Raw genomic sequence first — 19,232 nt, forward strand, 5'->3', positions numbered from 1 at the left:
CCCTGCAGGGCTGGAGGCAGCCTGGGGGTGCAGCACCGGCACACGGGGTGCAGCACCGGGCATGTGGGGTGCAGCACCAAGCATGTGGGGTGCAGCTCCGAGCACATGGGGTGCAGCTCTGAGCATGCAGGTGCAGCACAGACGATGCGGGGTGCGGGGCCGAGCACGGGAGGTGCAGCACTGAGCATAGGGGGGTGCAGCAGTGAGCATAGGGGGGTGCAGCACTGAGCATAGGGGGGTGCAGGGCCACACACACGGGGAGCAGCACCAAGTCCACACAGTGCAGCACCGGGCACCAAAGGGTGCAGGGCCAAACACTTCAGCTGGGGGCTGGTGGGTGCAGCCCCAGCTCAGGGGGACGGCACCAAAATCACAGGGCGCAGCACCGAGCAAGCGTGGTGCTGGGCTAAATACACGGGGTGCAGCACCGAGCACACAGGGGTGCTGGGGAATGAGCAGGCGTGGGTGCCTCTCCGAGATGCCTCCAGGCGAACGTGCGCAGCGTGGGGACCCAAGGGGAGGAGTCAGCAATGCTGAGGGAGCTGGATCTAGATCAGCTTTGAACGGTCACGGTGATTGGGAGAGGTCCCTGAGGACGGGAAGAGAGCAAATATCACTCCTGTCTTCGAGGAGTACAAGAATGAAGACCTGGAAATCATTTCCAAGTGCATGACGAGCAAGAAGCTGACGGGGAGTGGTCAGCATGGCCTGCCAACAGGGAAATCATGCTTCAGCAGCCAGATGGCCTTCTGCAGTGAGATGACCGGCTTGGTGGGAGAGCAGTGGATGCTGTTCACCTCCACCTCAGTAAGGCTTTTGACACTGTCAGCCATAACACCCTCAGACAAACCAGAGAAGTACGGTTAGGTAAGTGGGCAGTGAGGTGGACGGAAAACTGGCTGAATGGCCGGGCCGGAGCATGGTGATCAGCGGCACAAAGTCCCACTGGAGGCTAGTCACTAGTGGTCTACCCCAGGGGTGGATGCTGGGGCCAGTCCTGTTCAACATCTTCATCAATGACCTGGACACGGGGGCAGATGCACCCTCAGCAGCTTCGCAGATGATATGAAGTGGGGAGGAGCAGCTGACACACCAGAGGGTCACGCTGCCATCCAGATGGACCTCGACAGGCTGGACAAGTGGGCTGAGAGGAACCCCGTGATGTTCAACAAGGGGACATGCAGAGCCCTGCAAATATCTGATGGGAGGGAATGAAGAAGAGGGACCCAGACCCTTCTCGGTTGTTCCCACAGACAGGGCAAGAGGCAACAGGCACAAATTAAAATCCCAGGAAATTCTACCCGAACAGAAGAAAGCACTCTTTTAGGTGGTCAAACACCAGAACAGGTTGCCCAGAGATGTTGTGGAGTCTCCATCCACGCTGATATTCAAAAGTGTCTTCCTACTGGTCCTTCGCTCCAGTGGGGGTTCCTCAATGGGTTTCATTCTCTCAGCAGGTCCCTGCTCCAGCTCCATGGGCTGCAGTCCCCTCAGAGGCGTACCACCTCCAGCATGGAACACCTTCTTCCAACAGTGCCCCCTCCTACGGGTCTCCTCTGCTTCCTCCTCACTCCTCTCCTCACACACCTCCTCACGCATGCCCTAAGGTCTCTCCCTTTGCATCTCCTTTTTGTCCCTCAGGTCATTGGCTCAGCATCTCCTGCCCCAAATGGCTGCTGCTCTTCCTCCTGTGGTTTTGAGCAGAGGTGCCACATGCTCTGGTGGATTGAAATGGTGGTGCAACCCATCATACAGTTGTGGCTCCCAGCTTGGCTCACAGTCGTCCTCAAATGGGAAGCCCATTCTTGACAGCAATTGCCATCCCCAGCTCCATGGAGGGAGGAGACAAGTGCCTCCCTCCACCTCCCCAGCCTTCCATCAGACGAGGCTGTGGCTGTCAACTTATTCAGAAGAGTGGCGGTGCGGTGGCTTGGTGGAGGACCTGCCTGGACACCAGGAGATGCAGGGTCTAGAAGCTGGGAAGGGACATCCCCAGCTCCCAAGATAACTGTGGAGGTGCCCGGCACCGGGGAGCCACAGCAACCAGAAACACGCGTGGGATCTGCGGAGGTATTGGCAGAGCTCTGGTGAGCAAGTCTTTGGGAACAGCACGACAAGACCAGGGTAGGGCATCACTTGCAGGATGGCATCTCCAAACCCCAGAGACCCCAAGACTTTCATTGACTGGTGTCACCTGTGGAAATGCTGCTGTTTCTGGGGAAACAAGAACGCTCATTCATGTAGCAACATTCCTGCCTGCAGCTGTATCTATAGCTGTATCTAAGGGTATGGGCCAAGGGCTGTGGGACAGTTGTGTCCTGGGACTGGGTGGTGCAAGGGGAGACACGGGACTCCCACCTGAAGGGCAGGAGCCCTATGTCAAGATCAAGCAACCCGGGTCAGATGACAGCCCAGCAGCCACCACCGCTTCGCTACGCCATTTGCCCTGTAGAGTGGCTTGCACAGGGACATGGGTTTGCTGTGATGGAGATGTGAAAGACCTGGGGAGAGGGGCTACCACGCAAACACAGAGCCAAAACACAGCTCAGCAGCACCTCCGGGATACCAAAGCACGACAGAGAAAGGCAATCCCTGCAGGTCCAGCCAACACTGGGTGGGGGAACCTTGGACCTGCAGCAGCTCTGCTCTTGCAGCTCCCTTCCCTGAGGAGCCGGGACTATGAGACTTAAGGCACTTAAGGCACTGGGGCAGAGGCACCTGCTGGGAAACAACCTGGGAACTGCTCCAGCCCGTGCCCATTTCACCTCCAAACCCACAGGCTCCATCCCCCTGCCCCAATAACACCAGCAAGCCTGGAAATCCTGCGCTTGATGCACTGGCAGCGCAGGTTTCCAAGGCTGCGGTTTCTCTGCTGGGCGCTAAGCCTTCCCCCAAAATCCTCCTAGGCACGGGGCGTTCCCACTTCGCAGCACGCTCCAGGGAGAGGGGCTGCGTGACTCCCGGAGCACAGGTGCCCAAAATGCCCGTGGGATGACACGGCAGAAGGGGAACGGGGCTCTCGGTGCTGCTGAGCTGAGCTGCTTTGCATCGGTGCTCCCAGCACCACTGGCTTTGGCCTGCAGGTCCCTGAAGATGCCCCAATGGTCAACAGCACCACTGGGCACTCCAGCGCTCGCTGGCCCACCATGGACCCCCCAAGTGTCACCAGCACCCCCTGGACCCCCGCAGCACCCCAATGGTCACCACCCCTCCCCACCCCAGCCCCAGGTGGCTCCACAGCTCCACGGCCCCACTCCTGACCAATCCCCACAGACCCCACTCCTCGCTCAGGTCTCCTCCAGGTCCCCCTGGCCCATGTAATCCCCTGCCAGACCCCCACCACCACCCAGACCCAGCTGAGGGGACGCCACCCCCGGCACTCCCAGACCCCTCGGTTCCTCCCCTGCCCTTGCAGCCCCTGCCTTGCCCTCCAGGCAAGCTCACATTCCTCCCAGCCCACCGCACATCGGATCCCCGGTGCCCACCTGCATTGGGTTTACGGGGCAAGGTTTTCATAGCGGGGGGAGAAGATGCCAGAGAAGATGCCAGAAGCTGGCCCATGTCCAACAGACCCTGTTCCAGCCAGCTCCAAGACGGACCCACCGCTGGCCAAAGCTGAGCCCATCAGCGACAGTGGTAGCATATTTAAGAAGTGATAAAAACTGCTGCACAACAGCAGCTGGGAGAGAGGAGAGAAGACGTGAGAGAAACAGCCCTGCAGACACCAAGGTCAGGGAAGGAGGGGAGGAGGTGCTCCAGGCGCCGGAGCAGAGATTCCCCTGCAGCCCGCGGTGAAGACCACGGCGAGGCAGGCTGTCCCTGCAGCCCGTGGAGGTCCACGGTGGAGCAGAAATCAGGAGTGAAGTTGAGCCTGGGAAGAAGGGAGGGGTGGGGGGAAGGTGTTTTTAAATTTGTTCTTATTTTTTGTTACTCTGCTCTGCTTAATTGGCAATAAATTAAATTAATTTCCCTGAGTTGAGTCTGTTTTGGCCATGATGGTAATTGGTAAGCAATCTCCCTGTCCTTATCTTGTCCCATGAGCTTCTCATCGTATCTTCTCACCCTGTCCTGTTGAGGAGGGAGTGTGATCGAGTGGCTTGGTGGGCACCTGGCGTCCAGCCCAGGTCAACCCACCACACCACCCTGTTTGCTCCCCTCCCTGAGCACCCTCATCCCCTCCCTTCCCCTCTGCAAGCTCCTGGACCCCCTCCACGCCCCCTGTAAGCACTCGTGTCCCCTAGCCTTCCCCTCCCGGCACACCCGGAGCACCTCGCTTCCCCTCCAGGGCTCCTCCAGCTCCCCTCCATTCCCCGCAGTGCCTGGTCACACATCTTCCTGCTGCCCTCCGTGTCTGCTCTGGCCTTCCATTTCTCCTTTTCATGCTCGCATCCCCTTTATTCTCCAGTCTGGAACATTCACTTCTCCTTCCTTCCCCTCTTGGGATGCTCAAAGTCCCTTTCTTCCCTCCACGCATGCTGACATCTCCTCCACTGACCCCTGCCTGAGCCGAGATACTCTCTGCTTGCCGCCGTGTCGGATCCCTTCCCCTCCCAGGATGACGGCTCAGGTGTCCTCCCTTCCCCTCCCGCAGGCTCCCACCTCCTCCGCTTCTGCTGCCCAGCTCTCACCTCTCTCCGCTGCCCTCCGGGTGCCTCACCTGCAGCCCTCGGGGCTGCCCTCTGGGCAGACACTGACCCTACCCTTAGAGAGCCCTGTGCCCCCGGTGTCCACCATTTCGCTTTCTGCATGCTCCCTTCCCCTCCCCTCCCCGTGCCTGCTCAAGTCCCCCGTGGGGCAAGAAAGGGGTGAGCTGCCTGTGCACGGCCACCCCGAGGGGGGCTGCTGGGCCCCCCCGGACCTGCAGCACACCCCCGGACCTGCAGCACACCCCCGGACCTGCAGCACACCCTCCTGCCCGAAACCCTGCAGACCAACGCCCTGCCAGACACAGGCTGGTGACTCCAGCTGGGAGCTGGCCCCAGGGGGCTTTATTTGGCATTTCTGAGGGGGCTGAGGGCAGCAAGAGCAAGAGCTCCCGCACCAGCACACCTCCGCTTGGCCCCAGTGCTGCCGACCTTGGAGTTTCCCTACCTTGGGGTTTCCCTAGGTCCCCTCAAGCAGGTCCGTGTGCTTCAACTGGTCACGCCTCCGCCACCCTGCCAGGAAAGCCTCATACATTTTCCCCATGGTCTCAGAGCAAAATCTTCCCCACAAACCTAATGGCAACCCAGAAGGCGTCCACGTGTACCCATAGAGGAGGGCGAGATGTCCTGCCCACCTCCTGCAGGGTCCGGTTCCTGGAGGAGGAACCACTGGCCCTAAGGGCAAGGTGTCTGCGTGTGGCTGCTCTGCCAGAGGAAGGACAGGCTTTCTGGGGTGGAAGGGCAGAGCCAGACTCCACGTTGCTCCTTCACCTTTCCTCGTAGGCTTTATGTGTCTCCCGCCTTGCCGGAACCTCTCTTGCTTATGGTGGCAAGATGCTACAACGGCAGGGAAAAATTCCCTCTTGATCCTGGCTGAGGCTCAGCCCCAGCCCCTGCCCAGGCACCAGGAGAGTCACCTCAGCAGCCCTGCAAGGCGTCACTTGGGTGTCCCTTGCGGCATTGCAAAAGAGGGCAGGGAATGGCTATTGGCAAAGCAGGACAATCAGGGCAAATCAGAGGTGTCAACGAAGGCAATGCCACGGAAGAGCCCAGGAGCCCTCTAGTGACTGTACAGCCAGTTTCACAACATTCAGCCCCAAGGCCTTTTCCCAACCAAGTCAAAATTTGAGCCTCCATCCCTTGCCTACTGAAGCCAGTGGACGTTTTCATTTCTTCTTTTCCTGCTTTTTGTGCCAGTGTGCTTGGGAGACAATCCTAATGTTTCAGATTTAAAAGAAAACCAAGCCACAACCCCCCCCAGACTTCCCAGATCCATGTTCTATTAATAAACAAAAGTTATTGGTCATGCTAATAGAAGTACTGTAAATAAAAAGACCACTGAGAGCTCCCCGCTACAGCGCAGCTGCGACTAGCTCCAGCCACTGGACTGGAAGAGCCTGAGTCAAACTCCAGGGCAAGCACTACAGGCAACGGCTGTCTAAGTTGCATGGGGTGATCAATCCATGCCCTCCCCACAGCCCATCACTTCTGTCCTTTGGCTTTTCTTGTCAACTCCTCCCTCATGGTCATATGGGCAGGTGAGCGTGAGAGACAAGTGCAGTGTACAAAAGGATGGAGTCATTTGCAAGACTGAAAGGAAGAGCGCACAGAAGTAATTGAACGAGCACATCTGAAGGGCTCTTTCAAGACTCTGTATCCAGAAAGCTGTTTTTCTACACCTGACACCATCATTACATCAGACTGTACCACGTACTGCTTCTGCCCTCATCTGATGCTCTTTTCTCATCCAATGAACAGGAAGTCAAGAAAAAATGCCCAGGAGCTGGCTGAAAGGAAAGCCACAGGTTTCCACCACATGCATTTCCAGTGGTCTGGCTGGAACAGGTTATCCAGAGAGACTGTGGAGTCTCCATTCTTGGAGGTATTCAAAAGTCCTTGGCAACCAGCTCTAGGTGGCCCTGCTTGAGCAGAGGGGTTGGGCCAGAGGTCCCTTCCAACCTAAACCACCCCATGATTCTGTGATTCCATGTGCAGCTGGACCAGAAGGCGGTGGGTGATGTTATGCATGTGTAGTGACGCTGACGGGAAGACCATCGTACATTGAAGAGTCAGCGATCCACAGAACGGGTTCTGTGCTTAGGGATTCAACTTGTTTTCCTTTGATGAGGAAGGTTGTGTCAGGAAGACGCATCCTAGCGTGTGCTCAAACACCACTGCAGCTTGGGAGCTGGTTACTCGATTCTTCTTTTGGAATTGCTCACAGACTCCTCAGAAACAGCGTCTTTGGGCTGACTGGGCCCCCAGGAGCACATCTGCAGAGAAAGGCAAAGAATTTGAGGTGAAGGCACCTCCTGAAGTCAGATTCCCTGCTCTGGGCAGTCACTGAATCACGGAATAGTTGAGGTTGGAAGGGACCAAAGGCTTTCCAGAGAGCCCCGACACAAGCTTTCCGCCGAGCTCCTTGCTTGCATTTGGTGGTCTTGGCTACAGAGGAGGCCTGGAGAAGAGCTCTCTTGGCTCAAGCCAAACACCCCTCTAGCCAGGAACCCCGCACCCAGCAGCTTGGTGAAAGGGTGCAAGACCAGGGCGAGTCCTGTAGTGCAACCGTGCAGCTCTTGGTCACGCTAAGGGAGGGTGCTGGTGGTGGAAGACACGCACAGGAGAGAGTTGCCTTGAGGCAGCTACGCTGCGCGGTGGAAAGGCTTGCTGCCTTTGTGAAGGAGGAGCTCCTTTCCTTGGCCTCACCTGCCACGTCTCTGTGCTTTCTGCAGAACCCACGGACAAGGATTAACGTGGTATCAGGCAATGAACCTGCTGCTTTCCATGTGCGTGAAAAAGAATTTCAAAAGAACTTCAGTCACTGCAAGGTCTCTAGTTTTCTAAACCAGCACATCCAGGCAGTTCAGCACCTTGGAGGACTCAGTCAGGTAACTGTGTGACAAAGCCAAAAGCCCCCCAGCTCCCTGGCAGTCCCTCCCTGATGCACGCTCTAGATGTGTACAGAGCCAGCTCTGTCCCACGCCTCATCAGTGGACCTGCCAAGCAGGGCTTGTCCCAGCATGGAGCTCTGCAGAGCCCGACACCCTCCCGTCAGGCCAGCAAGTCCATCCTCTCCTCTCCCTTGCTCCAAGGAGAAGTAATTCCAGAGACTTTTCATGTACTGGAGTCTCAGGAAAGATGGGAAAATGTCCCCAACAGGACTTGTACAGGCCAGGTCTTTGACCAACCTTGAAGACAGGCTTCTTGGGTACAAGTCAACACACAGGAAAATTGAGAAGCTGTCTTTTGAAATTCTTTTTGCCATCACCCCATCTGGGTCTATAACATGCCAGAGGCACAATCCCTCTGCCAATTAATCCAGGTGAGGATGGTCAGAGTCAGGAAGGAGAAAGAGCAGCATGGAGGTAGCTGGGAACCCTTCCTTTAAGGAGGGATCCTTCAGTAACCTTGGGAGCAGGCAAGGTCTGGCAGCACAGCCCAAGCAAGCAGGAGCTGAGAAGCCAAGCAAATGTACTCACGTGGGCAGCAGGTGGATCCCCCCAGGACGCACGTGGAAAGCAGCAGGTTCATTGCCTGATACCACATTAATCCTTGTCCGTGGGTTCTGCAGAAAGCACAGAGACGTGGCAGGTGAGGCCAAGGAAAGGAGCTCCTCCTTCACAAAGGCAGCAAGCCTTTCCACCGCGCAGCGTAGCTGCCTCAAGGCAACTCTCTCCTGTGCGTGTCTTCCACCACCAGCACCCTCCCTTAGCGTGACCAAGAGCTGCACGGTTGCACTACAGGACTCGCCCTGGTCTTGCACCCTTTCACCAAGCTGCTGGGTGCGGGGTTCCTGGCTAGAGGGGTGTTTGGCTTGAGCCAAGAGAGCTCTTCTCCAGGCCTCCTCTGTAGCCAAGACCACCAAATGCAAGCAAGGAGCTTGGCGGAAAGCTTGTGTTGCTGAAGTCCCTGCCTTGCCCAAGTGGCAGGCCGATCATGGTAGGCCGAGAGAAGCCAGCTCCTGAGTCGTCTGAGAGGACCTCAGAATACTGAGGGGGTCTAGAGCACAAGTCCCACAAGTCTTATGAGGAGCAGCTGAAGGAACTGGGGTTGTTTAGGAACTGGAGAAAAGGAGGCTGAGGGGAGACCTCATTGCTCTCTACAACTACCTGAAAGGAGGTTGTGGCGAGGTGGGGGCCGGTCTCTTCTCCCAAGTAACAAGCGATAGGACAAGAGGAAATGGCCTCAAGTTGCGCCAGAGGAGGGTTAGATTGGGTATTAGGAAAAATTTCTTCACCGAAAGGGTTGTCAAGCATTGGAAAAGGCTGCCCAGGGAAGTGGTTGAGTCACCATCCCTGGAAGTATTTAAAATTAAAGGTCTTTTCCAACCTAAACAATTCTATGATTCTATGATTCTATGACTGCAAAGGAGCCCTGGAAAAAATGTGAAACTTACAGACAGCAGACAGTTTAATACAATTCCAGTGCCATCGATGGTAAGAAGAAAGTCTTCGTAGTATCTTGTTGTGAGGATCCTGTTTCGGCTCATAAGGAAACCGAAGGCCTTGAAAACAAGGTCATAATCCCCTCCAAGCCCTGCACCCCATCTGAAGAGCACCACGATGTCATTCACGCATTCCTTTACTGGCTTCTCTGGAAGGGTTGTCTTCAGGGACAGCTGAGAATAGTCCAGGGAGACGATTTGGAGGTCACCTGGAAAACAGCAAAAGAGGAGCAAGGTCAGGTAGGCAGCAGCTCCACAGGCTGAAGGAGCTGCCCACCCCACCGGCAATCCTGTGCTACAGACATGTCTTGGGCAATGTCCTGGCCTAAACTCAAAGCACTCCGCAAACTGCGGTGCCAGGTAGAATGCAATGGTTTCTTCCAAGCAGAAGCAGGACAAAAGAAGCGTGGCCCCTGGGTAGGAGCCCTCTGCAGGGAGACGGGTCCAGCTCCCATGGCCACACGGAGGGTGCCAGCCCCTGCAGCTGTGCCACACTCAGGCCATCAAAGGCTGCATAACAGCCTTGAGGGTCAGCCTGGCCATCCCACCCTGGGCCCTCACGACTGCTCAGAGGACGTCTCGGCTTTCAGTGACACAGACGTGACACACATCTTGCGTTTGGACAGGGTGAAGATGTTCTCCAGTTCACAGCCCAACGCTGCTGCAAGGGGAAGCCAAAGCTTCATGCTGCTGCCTTACCAGGAATGTCTCTGTTGGCATGGCTGATCCCCTGAGCCTGTGCAACTCTCTCCGGCAGATGAAACCTGGGTGGGACCACATCCCTGGTCACTTCACTGCTGTGCCTTCTCAGCACATAGAAAACACCGAGCACATCTACAGCCACACCCTGAAACCAGCAGAGAGCAGACAAGCAGAAGAAGGGGTTTAGATGCACAAATGGACAGAGGACTCACCTCCTAAGATATGCAGAAGGTAAAAGCCAAACAAATATCTTGGAGCTACGCCAGGTCCAAGGGGCGTTGGGCAATTGAGCAAGCCCTGAGAAGGATTGAGAAGGCTGTCGGCTGGGCCTCTGCCCTCCAGCAGCGAGGGCTACAAGTGGCCAGAAAGGCTCAAAGCCTCTCTTCTACTACAGCCGAATTCCCTTCTTGGCATCCATTGTTGAAGGAGCAGCTCTGTCACACTTTTGTGCCCTTCTGGGGCATTTCCTCTGCTTTCCCAGGAGGGGATGGACACTTGCACCTCATGGTGGGGGGCTGCCTGCCAGCTGATCGTGGAAACCATTTCCAGGCACGTGAAGGACAAGAAAGTCATCAGGAGTTGTCAGCATGGCTTCACCAAGGGGATGTCATGCCGGACCGACCTGATAACCTTCTACGCTGACATGGCTGGCTTGGTAGATGAGGGGAGAGCAGCGGTTATTGTCTACCTAGACTTCATTAAGGTTTTTTATGCTCTCTCTCAGGAGGTCCTCACAGAGAAGCTGATAAAGTATGGTCTGGATGAGCAGACAGTGAGGTAGATTGAAAACTGTGTAAATGGTCATGCCCAGAGTGTGGAGATAAGTGGCACAAAGTCTAGCTGGAGGCCAAGAACCAATGGAGCACACCAGGAGTCAATTCTGGACACGCAGAGCTGGACATGGGTCCAATCCTGTTTAACATCTTCATTAACATCTTCATTAATGAGGGGACATTTTTAATGGGACATAATTAATGGGACAGAGTGCACCATCAGCACATTTGCTGATGACACCAAACTGGGAGGAATGGCTCATAATGCCAGGGTCATGCTGCCATCCCAAGGGACCTCAACAGGCTGGAGAAATGGGCTGGCAAGACCACTGAATGCAAGCAAGGAGCTCTACAGAAAGCTGGCATTGCGGAAGGCCATGCCTCACCCAAGTGCTACGCTTGACGACAGGCCAAGAGAAGCCAGCTCCCGAGTCCTCTGAGAGGACCTCAGAAGACTGCCAAGGAGCCCCCACTCTAGGGCAGGGAGGCTGCCCGGGCTGCTGCAAGCTTCCAGGTACCAGGAGGAACAGGAGGAAAACCCCACCTTGTTCAACACAAACTGCTGTAGCAAACCCAGCAGCCCAGGCAACCACCATCACCTCCGAGCTGTAGGGGACCATCAGTCAGGATCCCCACTGCATCGGAGAGGGCAATTCTGCCACCTCTGCTCTCCAGTACCCCTGTAGTGGGGTTTTGTTTGTTTTAATGCAGCAATCAAAAGCACTTGGCATCCAAGCAAAACTCAAATCCTAGTAGCCTCCTCCAACGACCACCAGCCTGGGGAAGAAATGCTTTTGCCTTTGGGGACCACTGTCCACATGACCTGTCTCTCAGCCTGCCTCCCATCCCTCGCCACGCGTCCCTCCCCACTCCCATTCATGACTCCAGTCATGTCCCCTCCCTAACCCTTCAGAGCTCCTCTGCTCCCCTGCCTGTGAGCTCCCGTCACCCACCAGCCCCGCTCTGCACCCTCAGACCTCTGCTGCTTTCCTCCGTGCACGCTCAGATCCACCTTGCTCCCCTCCCCTGGGATTGCCTGTGCCCTGGTGCATCCCCCTCCCCATACGCACACACACGTGCAGCCAGAGCCCTCCGCGGGCAGCCCACTCTCCTCTCCGTTCAGCAGCTCGTAGATCCCTCCTATTCTCCTCTGTGCTCACATTCCCCCATACCCCTCCACGTTCACTCCAATCCCTCTTCATTCCCGCTCTGATGGATGCTGAAAGGGCAAATATTATTAGAATTGATCAGATGAAGGGAAGGGAAGGGAAGGGAAGGGAAGGGAAGGGAAGGGAAGGGAAGGGAAGGGAAGGGAAGGGAAGGGAAGGGAAGGAAGGAAGGGAGGAGGGGAGGGGGGGAGGAGGGGAGGAGGGAGGGGGAGGGGAGGAGGGAGGGAGGGGGGAGGAGAAGAGGGGGGGAGGGGAGGGGGGCGGGGAGGAGGAGGAGGAGGAGGGAGGGGAGGGAGGGAGGGGAGGGAGGGAGGGGAGGGAGGGGAGGGGAGGGAGGAGGGAGGAGGGAGGGGAGGGAAGAGGGAGGGAGGGAGGAGGAGGAGAGAGAGAGAGGAGAGGAGAGGAGAGGAGAGAAGAGGAGAGGAGAGGAGAGGAGAGGAGAGGAGAGGAGAGGAGAGGAGAGGAGAGGAGAGGAGAGGAGAGAGAGGAGAGGAGAGGAGAGGAGAGGAGAGGAGAGAGAGAGGAGAGGAGAGGAGAGGAGAGGAGAGAGAGAGAGGAGAGAGAGAGGAGAGGAGAGGAGAAGAGAAAAGGAGAGGAGAGGAGAGGAGAGGAGAGGAGAGGAGAGAGAGAGAGAGAGGAGAGGAGAGGAGAGGAGAGAGAGAGAGAGAGGAGAGGAGAGGAGAGGAGAGGAGAGAGAGAGAGAGAGGAGAGGAGAGGAGAGGAGAGGAGAGGAGAGGAGAGGAGAGGAGAGGAGAGGAGAGGAGAGAGAGGAGAGGAGAGGAGAGGAGAGGAGAGGAGAGGAGAGGAGAGGAGAGGAGAGGAGAGGAGAGGAGAGGAGAGGAGAGGAGAGGAGAGGAGAGGAGAGGAGAGGAGAGGAGAGGGAGAGGAGAGAGAGGAGAGGAGAGGAGAGGAGAGAGAGGAGAGGAGAGGAGAGGAGAGGAGAGGAGAGAGGAGAGGAGAGGAGAGAGAGAGAGGAGAGGAGAGGGAGAGAGAGAGAGAGAGAGAGAGGAGAGGAGAGGAGAGGAGAGGAGAGGAGAGGAGAGGGAGAGGAGAGGAGAGGAGAGGAGAGGAGAGAGAGGAGAGGAGAGGAGAGGAGAGGAGAGGAGAGGAGAGGAGAGGAGAGGAGAGGAGAGGAGAGGAGAGGAGAGGAGAGGAGAGGAGAGGAGAGGAGAGGAGAGAGATTTCAGCTGGAAGGGACCTACAATGATCATCTCGTCCCACTGCCTGACCACCTCAGGGCTGACCAAAAGTTAAAGCACCTTATTAAGGGCATTCTCCAAGCACCTCTTAAACCCTGACAGGCTTGGGGCATCGACCGCCTCTCCAGGAAGCCTGTTCCCGTGTTTGACCACCCTCTCGGTAAAGAAATGCTTCCTCATGTCCAGTCTGAACCTCAGAGGACATTCCTTCCAGCCCTGTCACCAGCTTGGTTGCCCTCCTCCGGGTGCTCTCAAGGACCTTCACACCCTTCTCAAACGCTGGGGCCCAGCACCGCACACAGCTCTCCAGGTGAGGCCGCACCAACGCTGAATACAGCGGGACAATCCCCTCTCTTGACCGCCTGGCCGTGCTGTCTTGGATGTCCCCCAGGATGCCCAGTGCTCCATCTATCTAGACCCTCTGCAAGGCCGCTTGTCCCTCAAGAGAGTCAACAGCACCTCCCAGTTTGGTATCATCAGCAAACTTGCTCATGGTGCATTCAACTCCTGCATCCCGATCCCCAATAAATGTAGTGAACAGCGCTGGCCTGGGGACGGAGCCCTGAGGACCACGCTGGTGAGCGGTCGCCAGCCCCATTCCCTGCAGCCCTTTGAGCCCTGCCGTCCAGCCAGTTCCTCACCCAGCGCAGCGTGAACTCGCTCATCTCACAGCTGGACAGCTGGTCCACAAGGATGCTCTTCTCCAGAAGCAGAGGTAGAACTCCACCAGGGACAGGATCCTCTGGACCAGCTGCAGGTCGGGAACGGAGCAGTGGCAGCCCAACAGATCAGTCCCCAAAGCATCGGTCACGCTCTGGCAGAGCAGCAGGGACACAGGCTTGAGTTGGTGGCCTGTGGGATAGGCAATAGTCACAAATACATTGGCCGTGTGGCACAAGGAGGCTGCGGATGCAGCTCATCAGTGAGGGGCAGCTGCGACCCAGGCAGCTCATGGTCCCCACAGCTGTGCAAGAGCAGCTGGGAGAGAGGACTGAGAAGATGTGAGAGAAACAACCCTGCAGACACCAAGGTCAGGGATGAAGGAGGGGGAGGAGGTGCTCCAGGCGCTGGAGCAGAGATTCCCCTGCAGCCTGTGGAGAAGACCGTGGTGAGGCAGGCTGTCCCTGCAGCCCGTGGAGGTCCATGGTGGAGCAGGTATCCACTGCAGCCCGTGGAGGACCTCACGCTGAGCAGGTGGATGAGCCTGACCAGGCGGTGACCCTGTGGAGAGCCCAGGCTGGAGCAGGCTCCTGGCAGGACCTGTGACCCTGTGAGGGACCCACGCTGGAGCAGTCTGTTCGGGAAGGACTGCACCCCGTGGAAGGGACCCACGCTGGAGCAGTTTGTGAAGGACTGGAGAAGTTCGTGGAGGACTGTCTCCCGTGGGAGGGACCCCACGCTGGAGCAGGGGTGGAGTGTGATGAGGAAGGGGTGGCAGAGACAACGTGTGATGAACCGACCGCAACCCCATTCCCCATCCCCCTGCGCCACTCGGGGGGAGGAGGTGGAGAAGCTGGGAGTGAAGTTGAGCCCTGGAAGAAGGGAGGGGTGGGGGGAAGGTGTTTTTAGATTTGTTCTTATTTCTAATTACCCTACTCTGGTATTAATTGGCAATAAATTAAAATAATTTCCCCAAGCAAGTCTGTTTTGCCCATGATGATAAATGCTGGGTGATCTCCCTGTCCTCATCTCGATGCATGAGCCTTTTGTTGTATTTTCTCTCCCCTGTCCAGTTGAGGAGGGGGAGTGAGAGAGCAGCTGGGTGGGCACCAGCAGCCAGCCAAGGTCAACCCACATGGAGAGACTGTTTGCAAGGCTCAGCATCTCCAACACAGCCATCCCCGCGGGGGCACCCCCGGGCAGCGACGTCCTCCTTAGCCCCTGTGCTGCCCCCCACATCCAAGCCATTGGGGACCCGGCAGGTGACACTGCACTGCCCAAGGCGATGCTTCGGGATTGCTCCCTGGTCGGCCAGGATGGTCCCAGCAGCGAACCCATGCCTGGGGACCCTGGTGGCACTGGCAGAGCCATCCCCCACTGCGACACTGGCTCGCATTCACTGCCCATGGAGCGGCTCAGCCCCGACTACAGCGTCCCAGAGACCTCCAATGCCGTCCTGAGCCTGGAGCAGTTCACCACCATCAGGATGGGGCCCCAGGAACCATGGGGGGGGGTGCAGGGAGGGACCTGCACTGTCCCAGCCTGGCATGTCCCAGCCTGGCAGGAGGACATGAAAAGTGGGGAAAGCCTAGAAAAGCGTGGGGAAAAAGTGGAAGAGCACCTGGCCAAACCCACCGAGCAAGCGCAGGGCTCTGGCAGCCAGCACTGGGGTGGGAGGGTGGGATTAGACACAGACACAGGAGAGCGGGAGGGGTGGGGTGCATGGGTGGGGGGGGTGGTGTATCTGGGGGGGCTGGTGTTCTACTAGAACAGCTTCGATGAGTCCTTTCCTCTTGGTTTTCTTTCATTAAAAGCCATTTCTCCAGAACCACTCCGTGCCTGCGTGGGAGTGGGAGGGAGCGCAGGGAGCACCAGGAAACGGCACCCAAGAGGTGCAAAAGTCCCACAGAGCCCCAAATCAGAGCCAGCGAGCCCCAAAGGGCACCCAGACGCCCCCAGGGACGAGTCACCGCCAGTGGGGCAGGCAATGGCGGGGGGACGGACTGCCCTGTCCCCTTCCCCAGGGGAAGCAGCCCTTTGGCGGGGGAGCCAGGAAGGCTCCCCCCTGCAGGACTCACAGACACGGCTCCACGCAGAAAGCTGGATGGAGCCCCTGGGACAAGGACAGACCAGGGGGGCAGGAGGGGGACACACACATGAGAACAAGGGCTGCAGCACCTTCGTCTTGAACACGACCGGCATCCCCTCCAGTGGGGTCAGGGCTCGCTGTAAAGCCCTTCAAAGCCTCAAGACAATCACGCCTTTCCTCGGGTCCCAATGTGCTCAGCTCTGGAGCCCGGCTTTGCCTTGCTGCCGCAGCAAGACAACCCCAAAGCACCCCAAGAATGCCGAGGGAGGGAGCTGCAGGCCAGGCAGGGGCCTTCCTCCCTTTGTCTGGCTGCATCTTGGGCAGCCGCAAGACCAGGAAGGGGGGAAAAAGACCAGGGGTGGGAGGAAGGTGTTTTTAGATTTTTTCATATTTCTCATTACCCTACACTGGTGTTAATTGGCAATAAATTAAATTAATTTCCCCAAGTTGAGTCTGTTTTGCCTATGACGGTAATTGCTGGGTGATCTCCCTGTCCTCATCTCGACCCACTAGCCTTTCATCATATTTTCTCTCCCTGTCCAGTTGAGGAGGGGGAGTGAGAGAGCAGCTGGGTGGGCACCAGCAGCCAGCCAAGGTCAACCCACCACATTCCCCCTGAGAAACACTATTTAAAGCAGAAGGCTATCAGGCACCCACAGCCCCTGATAGCCACCTGTAGGGGTTAGGGGCACCCCAGCCCCCCACTACCCTTTCCCTCCCCAGGAGGAGCTGAGAAGGAGCCCCCACATTCCCTCCTGGGAGACCCCCAAACAGAAGGCCAGAGCTGGCAACCCCAGAGAGTCCTTAGCAGCCAACAGACAGAACGGACCATGGCGCTGCCAGCCCTGTGGCTCACACTGTGCAGAACCCGGCTCCCCCTGGCACCCCAGCACCTTCAGCCTTTTGTCCATCCTAAAACCTTCTACCCCCGAGGTAGGGACCGACCCGACCCCTGCAGCCCAGGGACACTCTCACCACCCGGGCAAGAGCGGAGGGGACCACTGGCCATCGATCCTGTCTCTCTTTCAGGCTCAGCCAACCTCTGCCGACTGCCTGGACAGGAGCAGCCCTTCCCCGCAGCCTGGGCACCCCGGGTGGGGGGAACACCGCAGGCACCACCAGCAGGTATGGAACCCCTGTCTGCTCTGGCACTCCGGCACCTTCAGCACCCCCTGGCCTCCCTGGCACTCCCAGCACCCCCGGGCACGGGGGGTTCAGCAAGCCCGGGCGAGTGTCCTTCACCAGGGACCCTCTTCCCCTTGTCTGGTTCACCTGGGCGGCTATAACTGACCAACACTTCCAGTTCATCCTGTTTGTTTCTCATACTGTGCGCATTGGCTGGATGTTGACCTCCTTTCTCATGTTCACGTTCAAGTTCACGTCCTCACTACAGAGCTGCCTCGAGGCACAGGACAGTCTTGTGGCCAGGAGCGGGGCTGGGCTTTGAAAGTCTTTGCTCCTTTCCAGGCAACACAGACGTTGAACCACGGAACTTTCTGCAGTCATCCTGGGCCACCTGCATGCCCTGGAGGCGGTTAACTGGCAGTGCCGCTTGTCTCCCTACATCCCCGTCTCCTTCTTTCACGCTGTGCCCCAGCAGCAAGGCCTCCTGCAGCCCTAAGCCCCGCAAGGTGACCACCAAACAGTCGTTCAAGTCGTCAGTTGGGGGATCTGCAGGAGACAATCATTTCAGATGATGCAAAGAGGGCCCGTCCTGAGCACCCCGAGCACCTCTTTCTCCATGTAGAAGGCAAGGAGAACCTTGCTCACCCCCCTTCTGCCGCAGAGGCAGGTGCCCAACTCACAAGCCTGTGCTTGCAAAGGAGATGTGAGTATATCTGGTGGAGTCCAAACTCTGCCCGCTCTGTATTTTCAGTGTGCTACTGGTGATTGAGGGGAGGTCTGTGCAGGAGGGCAACAGCAAAACGACTCATCAAGGCAGACGGAAAACTTAAATCCCTGCTTGCAAAGGCCATCGGAGAGCGGGACAGGTACGAGATCTCACCCCATGTCACCACCATGTCATAGTGAACAGTCAGAGGAGACGATAGAGATGGATGTGGAGATGGAGATGGGGCAGAGAAAAGATGGGGACAATTCAGAGTGGCCCATGGTGGGGCCAGAGTCAGGCACAGCTGCAGCGTTGCTTACGCAAGGACTGAAGGCCCCAGCCTGGCCGTTGATGAAAGCTCCTGAGCCCACAGGCAGGCTGTGGGGGAGGCCCCAGGCGAGGCTGGCCGAGGCCACCAAGGCCTATGGGTGCCCTCTGGGCCCTGACGGGTAGGATGAACCACCGCTTGAGAGGTGCAGGCAACGTGAGGTAGACCCCTCCTGCCCCGTGTATCTCCACGGGGATTCAGTGGTGGGTTGTGGCCTCTCCGAGGCCCCACACATGTCCCTGGGCACATCCACAAAGATGAGTCGCTTATGCTGCCAGTGATGGGGAGGGGACAGCCATCGGCAGGAGATGACATCGGCAACGTTTGTGTCTCCTGCAGTCTGGCCCTCCTGGAGCACAACGCTCGCTCCAGCTGTAGCATGCCTCAGAGACAACTCTGCATGTGGAGACCAGAACAGCAGGTGCTGCAGCTCCAACTCACTGAGCATTCCTCCTCAACCCAGAGGAGAGAGGATTTGAAACGCAGGGCTGCTGAACGAGGCAGGTCCTTTCTCCAAAGAACTTCAGCCCACAGGACCCCACCTTCTCCCCACCACTTGCTTCCCAACTTACAATAAACTCAGCCCAGGCAGATCTTTTCTGGATGAACTCTTTGCATATGGCTTGCATCTTTCTTTGGAGGTTTCTGCAGAAATAAAGCTGTTTCTCAGGTCACTGGATAAACTTTCTTCCACACCAGACAAGCAGGCGAGAGGCCACACCAGAACAGACGCGGGTCTCCGTCTCCACGTATGCAAGCCACAGGATGCGACTGGGTGGCCAAGCTCCCAAAGGGAAACCTGAGGCCGGAAGGCGTAAGGGCAGCGCAGCCACCAAGGGCTTCACTGACACCGGGACCCAAAGCTGAGGGGAGGGACAGAGTCCAGACGTAGCGGTGGGACAGGGTAACCTGGGCATCGGTTCCTGACGCCATTTCTGAGGCCTTTGGGTATCTGAGACCTCTGGGTGGGCAGGGGGACACGACACGGAGCGTGGCGTTAAGTCCCCCCCCCACTGGCAACGGGAGGAAAGAGCAGGCCGAGGAGGCAGAGGAGACCCAGCCTGGGACAGCTGTGGCCGGTTTCGTGCAGCGCGGCTGCTCGTCGTTACCGGTCTCAGGACCGGCGAGGTCTCCCGTCGGTACCCCGGCTCTGGGGCCAGGGGCGGGTGAGGTGGCAGAGCAAGCGCAGAGCCCGCGCGCTGTGGGGCTCAGGACTTGTCCACCCCCCCAGGCGAGCGGCCGGCAGGAAGGGGAGAGCGGCCGGCAGGAAGGGGAGAGCGGCCGGCAGGAACAGCGCGCCCACCGCCCCCCCGCGCCTCAGCACCGGCCGCGGGGCTGCCCCACGGCCCACGCCAGCCCCGCCGCAGCCCCCCCGCCGCCCGCCATGTCGGCGC

General features: G+C 57.9%; 1 protein-coding gene across 6 annotated transcripts; it reads right to left on the minus strand.

The window, feature by feature from the left end:
- Window positions 1-5,886: 5,886 nt before the first annotated feature.
- LOC140643926 (coiled-coil domain-containing protein 81-like) lies at window positions 5,887-19,102 on the minus strand. Of its 6 annotated transcripts, none has more exons than XM_072846283.1 (6): window positions 18,411-19,102; window positions 13,572-13,782; window positions 9,787-9,934; window positions 9,040-9,296; window positions 8,123-8,208; window positions 5,890-6,916 (listed from the first exon to the last, which is right to left on the minus strand). In XM_072846283.1, exons 2-6 carry the CDS (start codon window positions 13,593-13,595, stop codon window positions 6,862-6,864), a joined length of 570 nt encoding a protein of 189 aa, XP_072702384.1. In that variant the 5' UTR covers window positions 13,596-13,782; window positions 18,411-19,102; the 3' UTR covers window positions 5,890-6,861. The 6 variants fall into 6 exon arrangements, with proteins under 6 accessions (XP_072702385.1, XP_072702379.1, XP_072702384.1 ...); XM_072846279.1 differs by having other exon boundaries at window positions 13,572-17,350; XM_072846282.1 differs by having other exon boundaries at window positions 13,572-13,744; window positions 16,971-19,102.
- Window positions 19,103-19,232: the final 130 nt, after the last annotated feature.

This window comes from Ciconia boyciana, chromosome 25 (assembly GCF_034638445.1).
Source record: "Ciconia boyciana chromosome 25, ASM3463844v1, whole genome shotgun sequence".
NCBI lineage: Eukaryota > Metazoa > Chordata > Aves > Ciconiiformes > Ciconiidae > Ciconia > Ciconia boyciana.